Here is a 24,510-nt window from a genome sequence, read left to right on the forward strand (position 1 = left end):
GTTGGCTCACAAAATGTCTTATGAGGCAGATGTGTATGGATTCCACGGGGCCTGGTTCACAGAATACCAGACATCACATGGCAGACTGACCTTGGACTCTCCTCTGCTGCTCCCACAGCTCTGAGGGTTGATAGAGGCAATTTTTCATGCATATGGAAAGTGTCTTACATTCGCTCACTCATTAATATATGTTTCAATACCACTTCTGTGCCAGGAATAAGTGCTTTTGATTTTTGGAAATACAGAAAAGAGGTTGGTCTCTAAAAAGAGATTAAACCAACAAAACTGAATTAAAGAATAAAATACTTAAAGAATCAAATAAAACCTTTAATAAAAAGCTTTAATTTATACCTATTAAGGAAACCACCTAAATTACATTTGTGAGCTGGAAGCAATGTCATTTCATGATTGTGTCTTTTCTTGTGTACGGTCTGAATAACAATGAAGTGAATCTTGAATACTTGAAATTCTTGAATTTATTATGCAATCAAATAAATTAAAGTCAGATTTTGAAGAAAAAATATCAGTTTTTTTAAGATGTCCTTTATGTATCGAGATAATTACACGTTATTGAATGTATAACAATTGAATATGGGCTTTTATTTATGGGCTCAATGATTTATTGTGACATATGTCAAATGTCTGCTCAGATAATGTTTTGAAATGTGGGAATGTAAACCCTTCTGATTTGTTTACATAAGAAGAAAAGATCTTTTCCCCTTTTGTGTCTGATGTTAAAAAATTTAAAAAAATGTTTTTTTGAGCATTAGCTTTGATGTCGCTGTCACTCTGACAAGGACATCAAAGATGGTGTGCTACTAAAAACAGTATGTTTTTGTTCATCTCAAAAACCACGACATTGTAATGTAGAGTCACATGAAGGTCACGTTTAATTTTCCACAGTCCATCTTTTTTAGCTGACTAAGCATTTAGAACACGCACTTTATGCCATTCCATTTATTACCACAACAGGCTGAATCTTTGACCATAAGTTACTGTACGTACAGAACATGTGTGTTACACACCATCACTATGAAGACATACACAACACACTCTGTGACAGCGGAGGTGTCGATAACCTTGTTAAACTCGGTGTTTACTACTTACATCCTAATTATTTAAAATAATTCAGGTCACGTCTTTAATTATTGTAGTTAGAAATAGAAATTGGATTCAAGGTGTGCATATTCATATGGTAGAAGACATCTCGACATGTCCCAGTGGGGAAAGCACAAGTGCAAATGATCAAATTAAACTGAACTGATCCGAAGTACATTTATTGTGTTATCGTGTGCCTGTGTTTTACTGTTACACTGTCATGGCTTACTCACATGTACATTTAGGGTTAACATTGTTTAAAGTAAAAAAGCAAAGTCATAATTGTTTTTGACTACAGGACATAGTGGCTAGTGGAGTTTATGCCTGTGAGAACAATGCTGCAAACAGGAAGGTTGCGTTTCCGCGGCAATGGTTGGCAGAGAGTGGTTAGCACGCATCTGTGCATGGCGGCTGTTCAGAACTCCGGGGGCAAGCCATATGCTGACATAGCAAGGTGTCAGAAGATAGAGCCTAGAGACAGATGAAAGTGTGTTTCACAAGGTCCAGGACTGACCCGAGGCTCTGGCAGAGGTAATGAGGACACAGACACTCACAGAGGGAGATCAGCGTAACCACACAGCTGTCATCTTCATCATGTTATTGAATAAAAACAAAGTTACATTACTATCTTATTATCGCCTTTCTCAGGCCATTGGTTCAACTGTATTGTTGTTGTTTTTTTTTGTATGTGTGTGGACACACCACAGTAGAGTGAGGAACAATAAACACAGAAAAGGATAGAAGAGAAACAAGTAACTTATAAAGAAGAAACTGTGCATTGATTTTCAACATCAAGTTCACAGCAGCCTGATCAACGGCATATATCAAAAACTAAACATTGTACAAAGGTCAGAGAAATATTTAGTTCATGTTTCCATATTGAGAAATATTAGGACCAATATGATTTACGAGTTATTTCAGCAAAGATTTCTGAAACAACAACTGCAATTTTTGTATGTATATATTTACGTAGGGTCCGAATCAAAATATAATTTATTAAGTTACATAACCTTTTAGCCTAGGTTGTACAGATTTGTGAGATATCAAGATAATCCAATAACTGACTTTTTTAAATTTAGGAAAAGCAAACTTCCAACATTGAATGTTTCAGTTCTGTTTCACTTTACAGTAAATATAATTTGCCTGAACCATTATATTCTCCATTTGTGCACCAGGAGTTGTTACATGTCCAAGACAAAATAAACTGCGACACCTGACCTTGTTTCTCTTTCCCTCCTATCTGATCAACTTTAATGTTGTACAAAAAAGATTTACATTACATAGGGTGCTGTTCACTTGGATTCAAGTAAACTCATAATGAATAAAGAATAATTGATCTGTTAAACACCATGTGAGGCATAAAGTCCAACAAAGATAAAAGCGTTCACAGGGGGGAGCAGGTGTGTGAGCCAACAGAAACATCTGAGAACTTAGGAAATGTCACGACATCAAGGTGGGTAGGAGAATCAGCTGATCCAGCTGTGGAGGCGTACAGATGTGTCACATGCATTACATAATGATAGCAAATGTATTTTAAACGTTTAATTCATTTTGCTCATGGTGACTGCATATCAAATTACCTTAGATCTAAGTTTCCCACACTGTCAGGTGGTTTTGTCATTATTACAAACTTCAGTGGACCTTGAACATCGTCAAAAACATCATCTTGGAAAACATCACCATCATTAACCCCCTGGCATCACTTTATTCTAACACCAAACATTCATCTTGACAGGATGTTCCTGTTTTTCCTGCTAAGTCCTTCCCCTGCTCTGCCCTCGATCTTAGATTAAGGATTGCTTGCTGTAACATGGCAAGTGTTCGACGAGGAGCCTGCCAGGAGAAGCAGGGGTTCCAGACAGCCTTTGAACATCACTGCCTCTCACAGGGTTCAAAGCCTCTTCCAAACACTGTCATCCAAATTCAGACAAGGAGTCGAAAAAAGTACAAAGAATGGAGGACTTCAACTTCTCCGAATCCAGAGAGCTTGTTTCTTTATTTTTCAGAACTTAGCTTTCACAAATGCAGTGGAAGACGTGCTAACAAGACTGCAACAATGCTCTGTATTACCTCGAAATGACTCAACTGCAATCTGGAGAAGAATTATCTTCAAATAACATTAAAGTGAACGTGCTTCAAAAGTGGATAGATCAATAAGGTTATAGCTAAGTGAACAGTTGTTTCTGAGATAATCCAGAGTTATTAAACAGTCACAGTTCTGATGCCACTGCCGTCTTCATATTCCCAAAATTGACTCGTCTCTAAACTTAATTTGGCTCCAGCAGCAGTTTCCAAAATTACCCAACTTTGAGAGCAGCTACTCTTCGGTTTCAATGAAAACTCTCAGGAGGAGTAATGCCTCTCTTCTTTCCTCCGAAAAGTGACTGTTTGAGGTCCAGGCTTCCTCCATTCCCGCTAGCTTAATGGATTATGACAGTGATGCAGCATGAAGCCTTAATCCCCCTTCCCGTCGTCGTCTCCCCTCCCTTAATGTTAAGCCCCTTGACTGGAGCTTGTATGCGGGTTGTGTGTCAGGTGCCGACAAGTTCTCAAACTCAACCATTTGGCCTTGAAAATTACACAAAAACAAAGCTGGTTGAATCATCCTCCGCTGACAGTCATCTCTGCCATTCAGGTGCCCGCAGCTCGCTCATTACCAGGCTCGAACCTGCCTCACTTAACACTTAATGACACAAGAAAACCAAAATAAATCAGGCGCTATCCACACCAATACTTTTCTGCCAGAAATTCCCAAATGCTCACATGAATAATAGATGAGAATATTGATCAGCAGCAAGACAAACAGTTCCTTACTCGTGTTGTGCTGTCTGTTAATTCACCACGTTCAATAACTTCACTCTTTTATCCTGAGTCTGTGCCTGTGTTCAAAGCACGACTTGCTTCTTTAGGCCTTAATTCAACAAGTCAGTGTTGAGCTCTAGAATGACAGAGATCCAAAGACCAACAGTTGCTGCACAACAATCGGTGAACACAGTAAACAGCAGCTCCTAATAGTCAGTTTGAGGAAGTTCACAAAGTGCAGGACCAGAATAACCTGAGCATGTGGCACAACCCACCATACATAAAACATTACCACTGAGATCAAGCAATCAAGTTGCACTGGCAAGGCTGGCATGAGTACTCACCATGAGTGAATCCAAGTTAGAGTATCAGAAGCAGCCAGGGGAGTCAGAGGCCCCACCCCCCGAAGAAGGAAACCATCACTTAGATATAAGAAGTGATAGCTCTCTCTGCCCTGGTAATGCAGATAAGATAAGATCATCAAAAGAACGTCACGTCAATGACCAAACATTCCGATCGTGGAAATCCCATCCAAGAGGCAGAATTAGGGCAGAGAGATCGGGGGGGGGGGGGGGGGGGGGTAAATCCACTTTGTTTTTCACAAGTGGGACTCAAGTTGCGTTTTAACCCTGTAAGAGCTAACACTGTAGGTGTTAGCTTTACCAGGTACTGGTTCTCTGGCTGATGGACAGAAAACACGCATACAAATAAATACTGAATACATTTATTTTAAAGATGTTAGATTAAGATATTACAGATTGATAGTACTTCTCCAACATACATGCAGAATGATCACAGGCAGTTAAGGCTTAATATCTTGAAAGGACACTTGAATATGCAGACTGGAGGAGCCTGGGGTCAAAGTGCCACCCTTTCGATGGGTGGACGAGCGACTCCTCCTCCTGAGGAACACCGCAGCACAACGTGAGCTTTGACTTGAAGAGTTTTTACCTCATTGGCTGCATCTGCTCTGAGACTGATCACATGACGTGAGACTAACAAGCTCCACACACTTATTTTCACCAGAAGTGAATATGAGTGAATATAAATCTAAATCAGTCGTCCTCGCAGTAAAAGCACCGTAACACACTACTTGGCACAACTCACACTGCACTTACATGAAGGTCTATACAATGATTTAGACGCACGTACTTATCGAGAAGGTGAATTTAAAGTTTAATTTAGTGTCACTATCAACAAGTTTGTCTCTGTATAAACAGAACATAATTCCAAACAGAAACATCGGTGTAGTTATGACAGAATAAAATGTGTTTTTCCATTAGTTTTGATGGTTGCCTGTAGGGTTGTTTACTACAATAATTTTGAATTGAGCTACATATAGTTTGTGTAAATATGCCAGTTAACTTGTAAAAATGCCAAATGAAAGTGCTGACTTCATTCCAAATGCCTAACAAGCTACTGTGTTGCACATTATACATGTCTTTCCGTTAATTATACACAAGCACAAGTAGTATCACCCAAACTATGTGTAATACTAAACAATAATTAGAAATTAAAAAGAGATCCATATTAATATTAGATAAAGATATATATTTATAGATGGATTCTGCGTGAAGAAAGTTTGTCAAACTCAAACATGCCCCATTGTTATATTTGCTTTGCTGATAATATAAAACCCTTTCCAATTTCAAAAACCATGTAACCATTCTAGGCAGATGCTTTCTCTTATTGACCACATTTATATAAGGATAAATAAAGTCTAGACTTTGGTCATTGAAAACAGATCAACTTCTCCACATGTAGCCTGGATGCCAGACGAATTTAGCCCCGCCCACAACAGATTTGGTCGGGCAGTTCGGTCTGGAGTCGCTCCATTGGGAAAAAATTATGGCCCGACCGGGCCAATCAGATTGTCAGGGCGGGCTTTATACGATGATTGACAGATGATCAACGGTAACGTAATCAACCACGTCATCACAGTGTCCTCGGGTTGAGAACAAACATGCCTGCCGCTGGCGAGCTGAGATGTGTAGATGCTGCCATTGAGTCTGTTTTAGAAGACATCGACAGCGCATTCATTTTGAAAGAGGAACACAGAACGTGGAGGCGACGCCAGAGCACCGCGCTAATCCCTATCGCCCCGGCGCTTGGCTGTTCACACCGGACACTGAAGCGACGCTGAACCGCCGGGCAGCGCTAATAATATCACCCGTTGATCCAGTAGATCGCTGCACGGCTTTGTGCCGGTCACACCGGAGGCTGAAGCACCGCGAGGCAGCCTTGTCGCAGCGTGGTGCTTCAGCCTCCGGTGTGACCGGCACAAAGTTTTAACATGGGAGTGGATGGGAGCCAGCTGTTATTTAAGGCTTGGCGCTGCGCTGAAGCGTCCGGTGTGAACTCACAATGCGTTGCTTAGCATACGTCACATACTACGTTGCTCTGATTGGTTGTAGGTCTATCCAATTGAGCGAAGAGGAATTTTACTTCCTGGTCAGTTGAAACACGCCCCATAATTTTTTCCCAATGGAGCGACTCCAGACCGAACTGCCCGACCAAAAATGTTGTGGGCGGGGCTAAGTTCGTCTGGCATCCAGGCTACTCCACATGCCTCTCAAGGCTACTTCCCAACAATGCATTAAAAGCCTTCTGCCATCACCTGCAGAATTAACTCATAACTACATCAGGACCATGCTGCTCTTACACGCAGTGATAAAGGAGGTCCCTTGGTATTTGTCGCGATGGACTTAGCAAGTACACAGCAGTGGTAACAGAGGCTTGGCCATGATGAACGAGCCTGCTATCTCAATGTCAGGCTGAGCTTGTTTGTCTGCCCACCTTAAGCAACCTTTCATTCCTTTCAACGACACTGAATCATCCAAATTGTTTCCTTCATATCTGAAAATGCTTAAATTTCAGATTTATTGCAGAAAAGATGGACGACCAGAGCAGGCGATTGTGCTTCCTCCAATTTAGGCAGTTTAGCCATTTAGCGACAATAACATCTTTGTTTTTTTACTATTATTGTGCAGTGGAGTAGATGATGAATTGGTATTGACTATAACATTCATCAATTCACAAAAGGTTTTAGTCATTTAGGAAAGACAGACGATGAATATCACAAAATCACATAATTTAACTCAATAGGACGCAACAGACGGTAAAACTTGTGAATAATACAATACTGACTAGCTTTGTGTTTGGGAATTCAGACCCTCGGATTGAAGCCGTCTGAATGAATCCAGAAATAACTATTGGAAAAAGAGTAGAGCTTATTTCTAGGGCAGACCGCCATAGATAGAAATGAGAAATGACCACAATATGTTTAAAGATGCTCATGATCCTTTCTTCCTCCTAACGTCAAGCAATTACTTTCGTGACACTTTGACGACCACTCACGAGAATAAACACAGGACGGAGCTGACAGACAATAAAAAAAATACACGCAACACAACTCCACATGACAACCTACTGTCTACCAGCAAGTTTCAACTCAAACCAGGCATAAAGCTGTGGAGAAGGACTTGTTAAAAGTGTAAATTTTAGAAGGGATTTGTGCAGACAGTTTATGCTAATCACTGGGGAGATGATGCCAATGGGAAAACAAATTTAAACATGTCTGGGTTTTCCTCCAAGCAAACAGCAATGATGCCTCATTAGTAGTTTTAATAACCCAATTAAAGCATATAAGTGCAAACCCCATCCCATGAAGTTATACAAGCAGAGATCAGCAGACGGATGGTGGTGTTTGATGGCCTAGGATAACTCAAGCTTAGAAAGTTAAATGAAATGAATCTGGAGGGAAACACATTCTCAGCTGCTCATATTCAGCCATATCTTGATTTGGTCTTTACTGCATTTCCTCTTAGTGGTGTAATAAAAGCACTGAATGACTGAATAGAAATCATACCACACTGGGAACCAATGTGCTCATGGGACGCATGGCCTCTTGTTGACAATGCATTTTCCTTGGCTGGAAAATATTGTTTTTTTTCCTCTGACTCTTTTGGTCATTTGGCACAAGTGCAACTTTGTCTACGTTAGCAGAAAGGCACAAAATGAACTGCTACAGGGAAACTTAAGCCACCAGAGAACTAGCAAGCAGGTCTAGTGCAATGATGGTCTAATGGATCACCGGGATTTGCACTTTAACATGTTACATCTGTGCACACTAGTAAACAAATCTGAAGCCCCACCTTCTACTGTTTGAGTGCATGTATTCAATGTGATGCAAGCTTGCACAGACCATATATGAGAGCTTAATTAAAGCATTTGTCATTTTGACTCACAAGAAAACAAACAAACTTTGAGTCACAATACCTAATCCTGGGCAAGCCTTAGCCTTAGCAGAAATGTTGCGGTTTTAATACAACCAGTGCATATCAAAAAGAGCCTCAATTCAACCTGTACAAAATCCAAAGATGCCCATATACTTGTGGAATCTGTAGACTTTCTCTTGTTCAGTTCAGCAAATAAATGTATATATTTTTTTTTAATACAGCCTTCATCTAATTCAATATGTAGCTGCACAGTAGTTGTTTTAGTTTTTTTGTAATTATGTGCAACATGTCAAGGCTATCAATGTGAAGCCACAGAATCACTTACCTTCAGCAGCAGGAAAGAGGGGATAAACAGCCTGTGTACTGCTCTTTTAACAGGTAGAGCACAAACAAAATGAGCATCTAAAACATTCTCTTGGGGCCCGAAGAGCAAACAGGCTGGATTTCGAGTCTAAACCCACCCTCTCTAAATCTAATATCCACCACTGTCAGTGGTTCAGCAATTACCTGCAATAAAGCAACTTTATAAGGGCCTTGGATAGTTGCCAAAGATGTCTCTGGAGTAAATAGGTGCACTCCCATCTGAGGTCTGCATTTATCCTGAGATTACAGTGATTAAGTCTTCTAGATTTTGTCGTGGGATCACTGGAAACAAATAGGGCAAGTTGTTTTCCGCTGCTCTACTGTAATGCAAACAGTTGCATCAGTTTGTGTTAAGTGGAGCCCAGTCTGCTCTGTTTGTTTAATTAAGAAATCTAATTACAAAATAATTAGATCATTTAATTGTCCCACAAAAAGCATGGTAGTTCCTTTAAATGTAAAGGGGCTGCTGTATAGCCTGAAGCACACACCAGCAACATTAAAGGAAAACCCTTCTCTCAGCAACATCTAAGTAATCAGCAGCGGACAAACTGTAGCATAGGGGCAAGGCTTTTGTTTGCCAGCAACAGCGTTGTGTATGTAATTACCATATCTGGCCAACAATCATTGGAACACCTCATCCGCCATGTATCTGATAGAACAGTTGCTTTTATATTTTGAAAAAGTTAAAACAAGTGTTAAAACAGCAGCTTCTGGTTGAGAATAGATCCAAGTAAAATATGTCGCACAACCAGGACCATAGACTGTATAGATGGACAACCTGAATGCTACAAAAGATGTGGGGCCAATATACGTAGTTCCCCCTAGTGGCTGACAGAAGTTTAGGGCAGCCAACTCCATGTTAGCAGATGGGACATGGTGCTACAAAAAAATCTCAATGATTGTTTCTGTCATTTTAGGAAGTGTTTAGCAATAAGGATGTTTAATTAAGTGTTCTATCTTCCAGTTTGGTTGTAATTACCTCCACATTGCAAAGAGATTATGTTTCAGCGCTTGTTCATTTTTTTTTTTGGTACTTAGAAGGATTACCAAAAAGATACAACTGATATAACAGATTTCCACAAAACGTGGTGGAATGATCAGACTTGGGCTAAGAAAGAACCCATCAAATTTTGTGGAGGATTCCATCAAAGGGGCCAGATCCAGCAACTTCTGTTTCTCTCCAACACTGCAAGACAGGGCGTCTCTCAACATGTTGTTGATTTCCCAGTGAATAACTCATGGATCATGATGGAAACAACCAAGTATTTTCAGTCTTGAGAAACATCCTTTAGTAAAAAGACAACCCAACAGAATTAAATGGAGTAAAGTTAAGGTAATACATAATGACACTAAAAATACAATGTGATGCAAGAGCAGAACAATTATGAAAGCATTAAATTAAAAGAGACACATGGAAAAAGAGATGACAGAATAGATGAATGTCATCACATTACTACGGAGACCATGCAAGCTATTTAAATGAGAGGGGTTTGATTAAAAATCTTCAATGAAAAACCCAATGCACACCACTGACTAGACTAGTATCAGACCACTCAGCGAGGCTCAGCGAAGCCATCATGGCCATTACCATAGATGTGCTGGTTTCTATTATTAATCCAGATAGGGAGATCATAGAGTAACATCGTACCCAGAAGTTAAAATCCTTGCCACCCAGTTTTCCTTAATGGTGGTGCCTGGTCGAGTTGAGAAACGTTCTGGAACCACATTTGTCAAACAAGTTCTGAATCAGAATCTATATAAATCTAAATAATATCAAACTAACCCACAGACAGTCACAATAAGCAATCTGTTCAGCAATCTGTTCAGCAGGAAAGCCAAACAAAACCACTGGCAACGAGCCAAAGTCCTTGGCTGTCACCCAACACAGTTTAACATAATTGTAACAAGTGATCCAGCTAATATGCGAGAAAAAAAAAAATGATCAATTTCGCTCTCAAACTGAGCTATGACAAGTTACTTTTCTCATATTGTCCATTACCAACGGGCCATCCGACTTTAGAAGACTTGAAAACACTACTCACTGTAAACAAAAACTTCAAATGATTAGAAAATAAAAGGCAGTGAATTGAACTACCTGTGTGACCAGGGGCTCCAGAAGCCTTTCCACAGTCAGGGTGCGGATTTCAAGACTCTTCGGGTCCCATTTCAACAGGATGGGGGAGGTGGCGGTCGTCATGGTTTCTGTTGAGGAGAAAGAGTAGATCAGTGGTTAGAAAACTCTTTAGCAGTGAAAACCCTTTGGCCCAGTAAAGCACACACTGATCACCAATAAATGCAGGGTTTCTCCAACAATTACAACCCCTGAAGTCATGTTTGTGCACTGCTAAACACATTGATTTGTTTGAATGTCGTTGCCATAAACGTCAGTATTAGACGATTACATGCGTTTATTCATTACAAGAGATATTATTTTTGAAAGCAAAGAGTACCAGTGTCCCTGCGTCTATCACACAGTGTTGAACTAAGTGTTTGTTTAAAGCTGCTGAGGGGTCGCGAGTGTTTTAAAGTCCATTCAGTGGGAGCCTTTCAAAGTTAATCACCCTTAATAGTTTTTCATTTAGTCCTGTCGGGTTTCTGAAGGCAAGTGTCACATGTGCTGCTGCCACAGCAACAAATTCATCACACACGAATCCGACTTCTTATACTCTCCTGACATGTTGACTGCAGAAATCAATTAGGGAGAAAAATCTGTCAAATAGCCAAGAATTACTTCTGTCACAGGTGATGAGCTCAGAAAGCGTGAAGGGTCGAAAACTCTCAACAGCCTGGAAATAATTAAGTGGGAGGAATGAGAGTGAGAGAGGAATCTACAGCACAGTAACTCGGTCAGCTCACTGGTGGCCACAGTGAGCAGGTTACCAACGTCCAACCCAACAAAAAAAGTGCTTAACAGCCTAATATTGCAGAGGTTAGGGGAGGGTGTGAATCATTCAGGTTCAGTCTAATTACCGTAACTCATATTTTACTAATACTAAATATTTTTCAAGATTGTGCTGTACTTGAGGTCTGTACTCTTTGATTCACTATAATTGTTCAACTTATATAATGTGAATCTGGGGTGACCCAATAGCTGAATGTTATTTGGTTTATTGGACAGTCTAATCACAAAAATATGAAGGAAATAGTGTTCACTTCATCCGTGAGCATATTTGTTTGTCTTTTCTTCTTGCTACTGTCTGATTGTACTGTGAAAAACCTAAACCTGTAGTATAGTTGTATATATGTTTTAATGATAATGAATAAGTCCAATTGTGATGTGAAAAACCAAATATTCACAATGCACAAACACCCTGAACAAACCATAACTAATTGCTGCTCTCACTCCAAAACGTTTCTTTAAATAAATTTCTCACATAACTCTAGAACATATCTGTACAACACTGCACTGCGTAGAGCGATAGTTGTTTTAGATTTGCCCATATTGCTTTACAGAAAGCCCGAGCAGCATTCTGATCACTTTACATCATTTACATACAAACATTGTTGGAACTGTAGCCTTTTACTGTGACTAACGGAGGCAAGCAGAGACACACACATTTCAGAAAAGTTGAAGAATAAGTTTGACTTAAGTTCAAATCATTCAGCTAATTTGACCACCCTCCCAAGAGCCTCGTCTCTGTACTGTAGAAAACAGCCAAACCAGGCGTCAAAGGTAAAATTCATATATACCTGAGATTGAAGTGATCTGTACAATTCTTAAGACAATCCGCTCTGTAATTCGTATTTTTCTATTACAGTTTTTAAAAGCTCTTAAATTAAATGGGGTTATATTAGGTGAACGAGAGAACAGAACAGCTGGCATGGGGGTAGCAGTGTGTTGTTACTGAGCGGATGTGTTTCTACAGTAAGCAATTTCAGAATGGGCCAGCTGGGACTGGCCTGGTCTACTGCCAATGTCAATGAGGCAGAAGGGAATAAAGAATGTGAATTAGAATGACAGATCTGGGCCAGAGGCCCCTAATACTACACACAGTGGGATAAGATGGATGAACAGTAGGAAAACTGGCAACCTGGAGCTATTGATGAAACCACAACTCAGACATACTAGTTTCCTCAAGAGAGCATAGGCATTTATATTAAAAAACGTAATTTCGTTTTCGACTTCTGCAAGAAAAATTGGGCAGGAACAATGAATCAGAGCTTGACCATGACTCATGAGGAGGGCTGCACCTATCGAGCATTTTGTTATCGATGAATCTAACAATTGTTTTTTATTTAAATGATTAATATAATAATGCATTTATCAAATATATAATTTAAAAAACTTTTTCCGCTGACATGATTTCATTTGGTGATGAAAATAATCCTTATTTGAAGCGCAGATAATAAAATAATTCATGACGCTATTTTATGATGACCTAGCAAGACTTTTTAGAATCTGAATGCAGCTTGTATAGAAAGGTTAAAGCAAACATGACAGTCTCATTGAAATATAAACGCTCTCATCATTACAATAGAGGCTCAACTGAAAGACAGCGGACTGCAAGCACAGCACGCAAATCACAGTTCACAACACATCACTGCCAGTGAAAGCGATTGTTCTGGTGACTCGTGATGTACTTTACTGTTGATCTATTTAACTGCCATGACCATGTGCTTCACACCTGCAGCTTTTATTTGACTCCAAACAATATAAAGTGCAATAGGGGTGGAAGGTCTTTTCACAACTTTAACACAAAATCAAGACCCATGAAATTAAAAATGTCAACACTATGACCGGTTAAAATGTTAAATTCAAGATGCTTGCAGATCATAGCACCAATCTTGTGTGCATCAGTGCCTTAAATCACATTGTCCAAAGCTTTGAACGGCACCATGTTCTTAGCAAGATAGAATGTGAGCGCCTCAGTCAGTCTCTTATCATCAAAGCTGCTTTTGTCGTATTTTTTCGACCGCTCTAAGTCATCGGTCAGTGATGGCAATGTTTCAGGACTTTGTGAGACAAAAATGACTGGGTTCACACCTTGCGCAAAACACTCATATGTTTACCTTTGAGGTTTCACATTTCAAGTGCCTCAAGATAATAAATAAAATAAAATTGGATTGGATTATGGTGCTTGAATAGTATTGTGATATTACATTCGAATGTGGTGACCATTGCTTCACCAGTTTCTTATCTGCCATGCAGCGAGCTCACATTGAATAGTTTTTCATATCTGTCAAAGCATGTAAATTAACATATGATGGTAATATCTGGTATGATTTAGCCAATTAGCAAAGTCAATCATCCTGTCGGTATGTGAAAATCCATGGCTCCATGTTATTATGGTTGACAAAGTACAGTCATTACAAACCTGGTATATCATTTCAGTAATTGGACATATGGTAAGTGTCCCTCTCACCGTCCCTCCTGACGACCCAGAGCATCAGGAAAGGACTTTTTTTTTATTATTGTGAAACTGCATTATTTAGCTTTTTTTGTAATTTTTTGTTTCAGTGGGAAGAAGAACTCTGTTAATTATTCAGCTCTCAGTAAGAACCTCCTGAACAATGAACACTGAATGAATGCAGAACTAAAAGAAGATTGGCAATCTGTTTACCAATGGAGACAACACCTGTGAATATTAAAATGAAATGTTTCAAGTGCTCAAATGTTGCATGAAATGTCACAAAAGTTGTTATTGTGCACTAGCGGACAACACTGACTGTGGCCACAATATAAATAAAAGTAAATAAAATCTTCACAACCTGAAAGAATTTCACGGAAAATGTTCCTATGACGGAATCTCTCACTAAGCTCGGACCACAGCAGCTGAGAGACCGTCATCTGTCAAACAGGCAGTTGCACTCAGCACATTTAGCTGCACCATTTAACAACAAATGTGACAGTACTGAATGCATTCAGGGGCTGTTTCTGAAATTAATGAAAATGTCTCTCTACCATGTATCATTGATAAGATAACTTGAAAAATGAAGTACTATTTAATTACAATAGTAACACCTCATGCGTGTACCTCATGCTGTCATATATAAATTGGATGGTCATTGGCCTCATATAATCATATAACCATTTCTTACGGTTTACAGAACAAACTGTATGACTCTCCCTTCTCCTTATTTAGCCTCAAGTACACAGTCAAACACAGAAACACCAACTTCATTACACATCTTAAAATCACATCTCTGCTGCCCAGGGAATCTAATAGAACTAGAATGTGATCACATCATTTGATGACCAACATGCGTGCTGTTCCACAGCGGTGACGAGTTAGCCTCCGGTTTTTATCAGACAGCACTGGAAAACCGTGAAGAGCAGAATGGCACGATGTGCAGTGCATACCTCCTCCAAAGCCAAACAATCCTACACATGATTATCTAGTTCACATGGTCGAAAATTAACTGCAGCCAAATAGGGGTAAACAAGCAATGTGCCATGTTGTTCAGATCCCTGGTCCACTCGGGATGAGGGCTCCACTTTCTTCAACAAGAACTCGCCACAAAAGAATAAGCCTTTTCCAGAGGAGGGATAAAATCATTCCCTCTCAAATCGGTTTGGTTCAACAAACATGATATTGGTGAAGCATGAGTCACATCTCAGTGGTTCTAATTCATGAGATGCCCTGCCGTCTGCTGTGTTCAATTGTGTGTGAGTTTGTCTGCAACTGACAGAGAAGAGCAGAGGGAGAGCAGAAAAAATATGTATTTACTATAGGAGATAAGCTAAATCCAACTATAAGGTCATTCTGAAAAGTCTTTCAAAGGACCTTCACAGGCAATTTACTCGGAAATTGTGTATAGCATGTTAGACTACTATTTAGTTGTCTTGTTTGTCAAACTAGGCAAATAGAGACATTTAAATAATTTACGATGTATATACACAATAATCCATCTTTTTGTATTCCAGCAAGTTGAATACTTTACTTTATTGTTCATTTAATTCCAGTTATGAGTTTCTTGTAAATTCTATTACGTAAGTGTTAGTAACGGTATTAACCCTAATTAACTTTTTTAGGTTTGATCTCCTAGCTTGATTTGGGGAGTGTGATTCTGGAAGAGATTAGACTGAAAACTAGGCCAGGCAGGTTGAGTTGGATTACTAACGTGTACATGCAATAAGAAAATATATTATTAAGTGATGTATCAAAAGGCAATGGTTCAATAAATTGCACTATGAATTATTTTATTGTGTCACAATTTACCCTGTTTACAGTTTTTGGATAATGTTCTCAATTCCTCTACACGTCATGGATGGACACATGTTTGCAAGTAGGTAACACAAACAAAAATGCAGGAGAGAGAACATGACATAGCAACAGTACAGACAAAACTAGGATCTTGTAGCTAGAAGAGGGGCTAAATCTGTCAAATGGATGAGGTTGGAATCTCTGACAGGGACCTGAAAAGCCTTCTTAGCTAATTCTACCACAGACGATTCCCCAAACAGAGCTAACATCTTCTAGCACCAATGTAAGAATGTCAAACGGTAAGGAGAGTGTACGACTGAGAGCCACAAAAGTAAAGACAAACGTCAGACTGAGATAACACAGGAGACTTTTTTCTCAAGACACTCCAAATCAAAGTAAAGTTAGGTGTTATCGTCTACTATTGTGTCTGATATCTGCAAAGACATGGCCCAATTTTACAATTTGTTTTGTTTTGTCTTTCCAGAAAATGTGGTATATTGTTTAAAACATCTAGTTATCTCCATATATAATTGCCAGTATTTGGTTTTGAGACTTTTTTAATATCACTCTGAGATATAGTAACAGGTTTGCAGTGCTGCATACACCTTTCAAGACACTTAAAGGTATAGTGTCGATCAGATAATGAGTGATCTTTCATTTTTGGGGGCACTTTGCCTTTAAGGTTTCCAGTCTGAATCTAACAACAGCCGTTCCTGACGGGTCGTACTTATGGCCTCTGTATAGAACACTTCTACATGTGTTGATAATAACTCTACTACAACTTCTTTCAGTTCAGACTCAATTTACACTATATAAGTTACCATGACACATTATATTGAGGTAACTAAACTGCAACTAGAACCTAATATTTAACAGGTGACGATGGTGTCTCACAGCTCAGTTCATCTTTAGCCTGCAGAGACTCTGCCTGCTGGCTTTAGCAAGAAATTATCACCAAATAGTAGTTGTATTGTTTATTAGCTCTCTTGCTTTGTGTGTTGCAGAAAATATTTTAGTTGACTCTGTTCGATAATAATTTCTGCCTAATCGCCATATCAAGTTAAAATGTGTTTTCCGTGCTACTCCCTTTGTATCGGTGAATGAAAAGGTTGATAAAAATACAATGGAATCAATGACATTTTAAACATGATGAGAGACATTTCCATAATGCGAGTCACAAAATATAGGTACGCCCAAAAAATACATACTTTATGTATATAATCTAAGAAGATTAGGAGGCAAGATGGTGTACCATATGGTTTCCAGTGAACTCTGACAGTTTGAACCAGTATAAAACCCTTTGTAGTAATGAGCATGCATTGTCATACTACTTCTTTGGCAGAGCAACTAAACAACACACATAAAAACATCTTGATCACAGCAATGAAATTGTCGCTCATGTGAGATCTTGCTTGGAAACACTCTCTAAAGGAACTGCAACACAGATGGGCGGCACAGCTGCTCAGTTGTTAGCACTGCAGGCTCATGTGGAATGTCCGTATCCTCCCTTATACAAGTGGGTTTACTCAAGGTGCTCCGTCTTTCCCCCGCTGGCCATTTACTGTGCATTAGTTAGATTGGAAGTTCTGGTTGTGATTATGTGAGTGTGTGTGATCTCGCGCCTCAATGGACTGACTAGTACACAAACTGATCCCGTTCGAGATGCACTTTACTTGACAGGAAAAAAGACAAACAGCTAAAACACTAAACTCAGTGCTGACAAACCATAAAACCGTATTTAAAGTGGCTTCACGTGCTATTTTCTGCATTAGCAAATTCATCGCTTTTTATGCCTCCATCGACTTAGCACTGGTTTTGACTTTAGCACAACTGTGACAGAGTATGTACGGAGAAGGGTAACATATGAAACTGGCATAACCATCCACACAATGCTTGTTTCTCTGATTACTTTTCATTATGTTGAATTTGTTCCCTCAATCTAATTTGAGCTGAAAATCCATTATAGGATTTGAACTGTGAATGCTGGCAGGAGAAATAAAGGTTGTACACAGAGAGTCTGAGAGCAGCAGAGCAAATATTATCTTCCTGTCACTGCTTAGTGACTGGCATGTCGTGTTGCACAGTAAGGACCCACAACAATGAAGGAGTGGTAAGAAAGGCATCTGTAGCGAGCTCGCCTAATGCCGCCAGTCCCTAGCTTCACGGTCAGCCCATTTATCAGTGAATGTGGGTTCCTTTTGATACGTGTATGTTTTTTATTGGCCATTAAACAATATTATTACCCTTGGTTCTCCTTATGTCAGCCATTTTCACAAAATAATGCTGATGACATGGCAGAGGGAAAACTGCTAACGGATGTAAAGTAATTACCTCAGTCGAGCAGGTATCAACGAAACCGTGTGCGTGTTTAGAATGTGTCTGTATTTGAGCGGCAGGGTCTGACAAATGTTTGTACACCTGCAAGGTTATAAAGTATCTGTTGTAAACCCACTCAGGGCTAAGAAAGAACTTCAAATTATCAGTTAGAGATAAAAAATGAAATATGTCATTATTTGTTAAACCTAAAGTGTAAGTAAAAAATGTGCTCAACATTCCTGATCCTAAAATGACATTAGCTGAACTTAAGAGTTCATTCTTGTAATATGAGCCACAAGAAAAAGAGCACTGCAATGGTTATGTTTCTCAATTAATAAATAACTCGATGTCAAAATGTCAAAAAAGGTAGAAAATATCCATAACATATTATATATAGCATCTTCAAATTAACAAACACAGTTTTGAGAACAGGGTAGAGGATTTTTTTGTACATTTTCTTTTAAATTCTTACTTAAATGATTACCGGTATGCAATTAACAAAATAGCTGTTGAGGAAATGTCATAAATCCTACAGTTAATTTGATGATTGTTGCGATTCAACATGATTTCTATTGCTGGTTGGCCATTCTAGTAATAAAGGGATATAACATAATTTAATCCATTATAAACTTTCCCAAACTCAACAATAGATCTAAATTAAAAGGCGACCTCTCCAAATTAAACTGAATTGATAACAACAGGCTCAGACTCACGCAAACATGGCCTCTGACAGTTCATTTAGTTCTCTCAGATGACAGTGAACGACAGCAACCTTCCAATGACCTGTGGATTAAATCTTCTCCGGTAATTTTGTTCAGTTATTTATTTACAAATTAGTGTAATTTTTCTTGGATTAATTTCACATGAGCTAACACACCTAATTTAACTGAGGAGCATCTTGCAAAAATAATAAATATATATATATATATATATATAGATAATAAAAAGGATCAAGGACTATCAGTAGCCCAAAGTGAGCACTATGTCAAAGAAGGAAATCAAGTTCAGACTACCTGAGGAAATGTGTGCTTTTACACTACAGTTAAACAAACTTGAGTCCCTCCTGGCTATGGTTGAGTGGTACCAGAGTTACCTTGGCATGAGCTGAACCCTTGTGTGAACTCCCTGCTAAGTACAAATTCTAAATCAACCAAGAAAAGTAGCAGTATGGCTTTTTTCAAGACCTCAGGGAGCATAACCGCTAAGAACCTGTGATCCAGAACCTGAAATTTAGTCTTCTGCTGTGAATATTGAGGAAAAAAGACACAGTAAGACATATAACACTTGTGATAATTTATTTCCATATAAGAGCATTCATTCTATGCTCTTTTAATTTCTCCCACTCTGCTGCTATTTCTGCTTGTGCCATGATTATACAGCCACATTCTAGGATCTTGACATTCAGAGTCGAGAGCTACCAGATGTGCCCTTTCTGCTAAATTACCGTCTGGTGAGTAGTTTTAAAATAGAGTCCCACTATTGCCAAATCTGAGTTTAAAGGTAAAGTGTAAATATTATTATTTACTGCGTGTGGACTTAATGTAAATGTTTACTCGGTTGCTTACCTTGTTGTTTTTCTTGCCATTTGTTAGTTTGCCCAAATTTATCGATGTATGGTTCTGTTAATGGAGGTATAAATAAATCTCGAGGCCCTGTGTTGGTGCGTTGATTGTGTGGAGGATGACTAACTGAAAAACAGCTGCGGCAGGATGATCGGTGAGTCCCAACAAAGCAGGCAAACACAGCAGTGACAGTTAAGACAGATACTCTGCTGAGTCAGAGCCGTGGTTTGTGAGTCTGTATTGATTGAGCGCCTCTCGCACAGAGCCACCCAGTACAGTGAGGTACTGGCAATACCAAAGACAGCAGACGGCGAGGACTTGTACTATTCAACACTGTTGGCTTCACAAACACAAACCCCCTGCTGCACCCGCCACATTTGATGCCTGTTGTTTGGGTCTTGTAGTTAAAGGGACTCTGCATATGTATTAGATCAAGCAGCATTAATGAGTTCTAGATTTTGGGGGCAAAACAGAGCCCCATATTCTTAGCTTCAATGGATTCTGCAATGGGAGGATATAGTTTTGATTTGAGATAAATCTTTTACACTAATAATGTGGTGAGACTACATGCTGTTTTTGTCGGTTAAGATTGTAATTGCGTCCAATTAGGTCATTATAGTCTTCAATTATGCCGTGTCATGGCCTAGTGACATGACCGACTACACCGATCACTGTTTGACGTCTTGTATTATCTCCCTGATGTTGCAATAAAGGAAGGACAACATAGCGCTGTCAGCTGGGCTCTTATTGGTCATCGTCACAGAATCAAAGAAACACTTTATTATTATATAAAGTATTCTTTCCGTTGAAGAATTAGGTGTCCCAGATGACTTACTGCAAAAACTGATCGATTGATTGTCACGCCCAATACACACCTACTAAATGTTCATTTGATGTTGAGTTTTATCAAACTAAGAAAAACAATATTCTCATATGTTTGTATTTGTCTACATCGACATCAATGTGCACACAAGCACACACACTCCTATTCTGAACAAAATGTGACTACAGTTTATCCTCTAAATTGTATAGTTTGTCACTTTATGGTCACACTTTAAGCTACTTTTCATTTTTTCCTCTATGGCAATGTCAGCATTTCGCAAACCAGTCTTCCCTCCATCTACTAACTCACAACACGCTACTGCATCCTGCTAACTGCTCCTGAGCAGCATCACTCACACTGCCCTCTGCCACGGCTCCGTCTGCTGCTGCACCGTCGCTCAGCCTCTAACAGGAAGCCACACACTGTACACGGCTTCGAAGATCAGCAGATTGGTCAATCTAACCAGACAGACCTCAACTCACTGATAAAGCTTTTATCAATTGACATGATAACGGGAGCCACCTCAAATTTTGTTTCCTGCCACATAAAGCAGATAGTCAGCGAAGAGAAATCTCTCAATCCCCCACACTGTGTTTATGTGTCCATGTGGCTGTCGCTGGTGCGTGTTAACCCTTACAGATTGATGACATGTCCAGGTCATTTGATGGAGGGTTAGGCTCTAGCCCACCAACAGCATTGAAAACAATAAGCAGACAAAAAAGCATGAATGGATTGGTGCATTATTTGTCTTTGTGCATTATTTGTCTTTGTAATTCACCTAATACCAAGAAGCATAAATCAGTGGAGGCAATGCATTTCCTCCTAAACAGATTTTCCACCAGTTGCCATTTTTAGGAATATTGACACTGAGCTCCACTTGTAAAAAAAAATAATCCACTCAACAAAATCTGTATGTATTTGGATTTTTACTGAAAAGGGCTTTTTTCATTTGTTTTTACGGTATGCCAACATTTTCTCATAGTCGTTTGCCAAATTTGTATAGACCCGGCCTTGTTGACATTATTTGGCTGCCATAAATCTTGAATGCTGTCTGTATCCACAGCCAAACGACTTACAGTAAGTGAAGCATTCAACCACCGACTAAGTGACCCTGCAAAATGACACTAAAACAAAAGAAATGTAAATGGCCATGTCACAGCCATAACCTTTATGTGATTCACTTCGTTTTATTGCGCCCAAATATTTTGGATATGATTTAGGTGTCTGACATGAATCATGGCCAACGTAGCCAATCAATGTGGCTGTGTACAGTAGATATGTATATTTTGGTGGAGATCTAGATAAAAATGTAGATTAGACCCCTTAACATCTGCATCTCACACTGCATCGCCAACAGAGACAAATATCATGCATATTTAGCAAAGTCATTTGGATTTAGTCATGTTTTTAGTCATCAAGAACATCCACTGCATATTCGGGGCTCAGTAAGTGGACAGCAGTGTGATTTCAATGTACTGCTTTGGGGTGGGGTCAAAAACTCTTACTTCACACCTCATCTGGTGGAAAATCCAAAACTCAGAATCAGGATTGCCCCCCCTGTGACTCCATGTTGGCGCGGATTATCGTCACTACATGAATGTATTAACAAACGAGGTTAATACACGATAAGCATTCAGGGAGCAGGAAAATAAGGTCAAATCAAGTGTTAAAGCCTGCAGGATTTAGACATTTTCAATCCCCAATGTTTATTTACATTGAGCAACACACAACAACAAATACATAAGAGCATTGAGTAACACTCACAAGGTTACAGCCGGGACATATGACTTACTGTCATCGAACGCTTGTTTATAAGATTCCACAAAAAGAGCTTTTGACGTTTATTGTGCTAAAAAAATGTGAGTTGCGAAGGAAAGCTGCCTCACTGTGGAATAATTCTGACAAGGTGTTTTAAAGAGTGCCAAAAACTCTGAACAAAAGACAGTCCTTGGGACTGAGAGATTATTCATATTTTACGTTTGACATGCAAACTGATCAAATATTTTAACTTATTGCAAGATCTCTTCTTAGTCAGACATGAGCCGGAATCTGCTAAACAAGATGTCAGGAGAAATGTGCTCCCAGTGAAGTTCAGCTGATTCTTTGTCTAACAATATGGGTAAAGTGCTTTTAAAATGTTATGTTTTTGGGGCTTTTATTTTGATATATTCTTTTTTCTCAGGATATCCTGAGCCTTGCAGGCTTGCACATACAGGGATATTTATCACAGATACAAAATACTTAGAAAATATCAACTCTGCCTGTGCTGCATAAGATGGGAAGCAGAGCTTGTTCCCCATACAACACTAACTTTGAGACTAAAATCCCTGTCATTTTTCATTATGGAAAGTTTATATGCCAACACTGCACTGACCTAGATTCAGAGCAAGTTAAGCGCACACAAACTTGTGTAGAGCAGTGGGAGAGTCTCTGAAAGCAGAAGTCAAGGCTCAACCTGTCATATCGCTGCTCTCCAGAGCCATGTTCTCAGAGCAGGCCAAAATAGGCTGATCAAAGTGGAGCACGACCTGTGAAATTCTTAAAACCTGCGTTTTCCTTCTTTAAAAACGTAATACATTCACTGCAACGATGAATTAGCTTTCTCAAAACGGCAACACGTCTTCTGAAAACAACTGCCCCCTGCTTCGATGGAAGGTGTCCATAAAAATCTTATATTGGGATCCTAAAAAACAAGTTCATGGTGCTGTCCCTGCAAGCCAGTGTCTGTCAGATTGTGTGTTTTACAATGCAGAAAAGGTCTCTGGTTCGACTCCACGGAGAAACAACAAAAAGACGAACCTGGATTGATCTGTCCAAAAATCAAATAGGATTCTCCCTACCCTGTCTAGTGCCCCTGAGCAAGACACCTTACTCCCCCAACATCTGCTCCCCGTGCGCCGTACATGGCGGCTCACTGCTCTGTGTGTCCTGAACCAGATGGGTTAAAAGCAGAGGTTACATTTCCCTACCTGCATGAGTGTGCCTGTGCATGTCTGTGCATGAGTTTGGGACAAATAAATGTATCTTAATCTTAATCTTAATCTTAATATCCTGTATACAGCCCAGAATTCATCTAAGCACAGAGGTTTCATCACAGAGTGCTTTATGTCACACACATGCACATATACATATCATACATAATGAGACCTTCAAATCTAATATGTATGTGATTTATTTTCATACCTTAAAGTTTTTCATGTGTGGACTTATTACACCAGTGATAAAATGGTTATTAGCAAATGTAAAAACAAATGAATAAATATCTAGTTACACTGTAAATACTCCATTATCGTAGCACTGTCATATTCCAGCCATATCTAGAGCCTGGTACTTGCTCACAGGTTATCTTCTCCCCCTGCTAAAATAAGAGTCATTCATTCTTTATGTATTCCAGGTGGTTGGCGATGGACTACATCTCTTCTGCACAGTCGCCCCACACACATTCCGTAGTTTACGAGTAATCTTTAATAATTTCTCAGGTCTCGAATTTATGCGTTGGATTAACACTTAACTACAGCCCTGTTTGATGCTTGGTGCTTACACAATCATCATAATATAAATATAAATCCAGAACATTTAACTAGATACCATTGTGACTGTAATAGTCTGCAGAAAATACAAATTAGTCCCAGACACAAGGTCGGAGAGTTAAAGAAGAGTATCTCAATGCAGAAGATGAAGTGGTGGATTGCACTGTCTGGATGTTGCAGTCACAGCATAAGACGAACACGCTTGTACCGCCCAACTATACTCCCCAAGGCAAACTCTTAAATGCATGGCTTTAGGTTGAGGAAATATCAATCAGTCTTCCATTGCAGGGCTATTACCGTCAAATCTATCTCTGACCACGACTACCCAGCAATGTGTCTGTGTCAACATAAAATGGCCAAAGCACAGGAGATGGCTGCTTTCCAGTGTAATCACATTTCTCTGCCAAAATGATCAGGTTCAAACTGTCGTGTTAATTACTAGCACATGGCAAGATTCACAACCTCGCAGGAATCCTTTCAATTGCTCTCAGAGGGTGGAAGAGATAACCATGTGGAGAAATTGACAACTAGTTATAGTTTTCTTTGCATTTTGCATGCATACATACAAACCATTTTATCCGAGTTGGGAGCATGATAACAAACAGCAATGCACCAAAGAGGGAAGAATAGGAA

General features: G+C 39.4%; 1 protein-coding gene across 6 annotated transcripts in view; it reads right to left on the reverse strand.

Annotated features, from left to right (window-relative positions):
* ctnna2 (catenin (cadherin-associated protein), alpha 2) overlaps nucleotides 1–10,698 on the reverse strand; it is a 270,720-nt gene extending 260,022 nt beyond the window's left edge. For all 6 annotated transcript variants that reach the window (XM_053419592.1, XM_053419591.1, XM_053419593.1 and 3 more), the window contains exon 1: nucleotides 10,597–10,698. In XM_053419592.1, coding sequence (XP_053275567.1) covers nucleotides 10,597–10,698 — 102 coding nt within the window. The remainder of the gene's footprint in view (nucleotides 1–10,596) is intronic.
* Between the last annotated feature and the right edge of the window lie 13,812 nt (nucleotides 10,699–24,510).

The sequence above is a fragment of the Pleuronectes platessa genome, chromosome 3 (genome assembly GCF_947347685.1).
Source record: "Pleuronectes platessa chromosome 3, fPlePla1.1, whole genome shotgun sequence".
Classification (NCBI taxonomy): Eukaryota; Metazoa; Chordata; class Actinopteri; order Pleuronectiformes; family Pleuronectidae; genus Pleuronectes; species Pleuronectes platessa.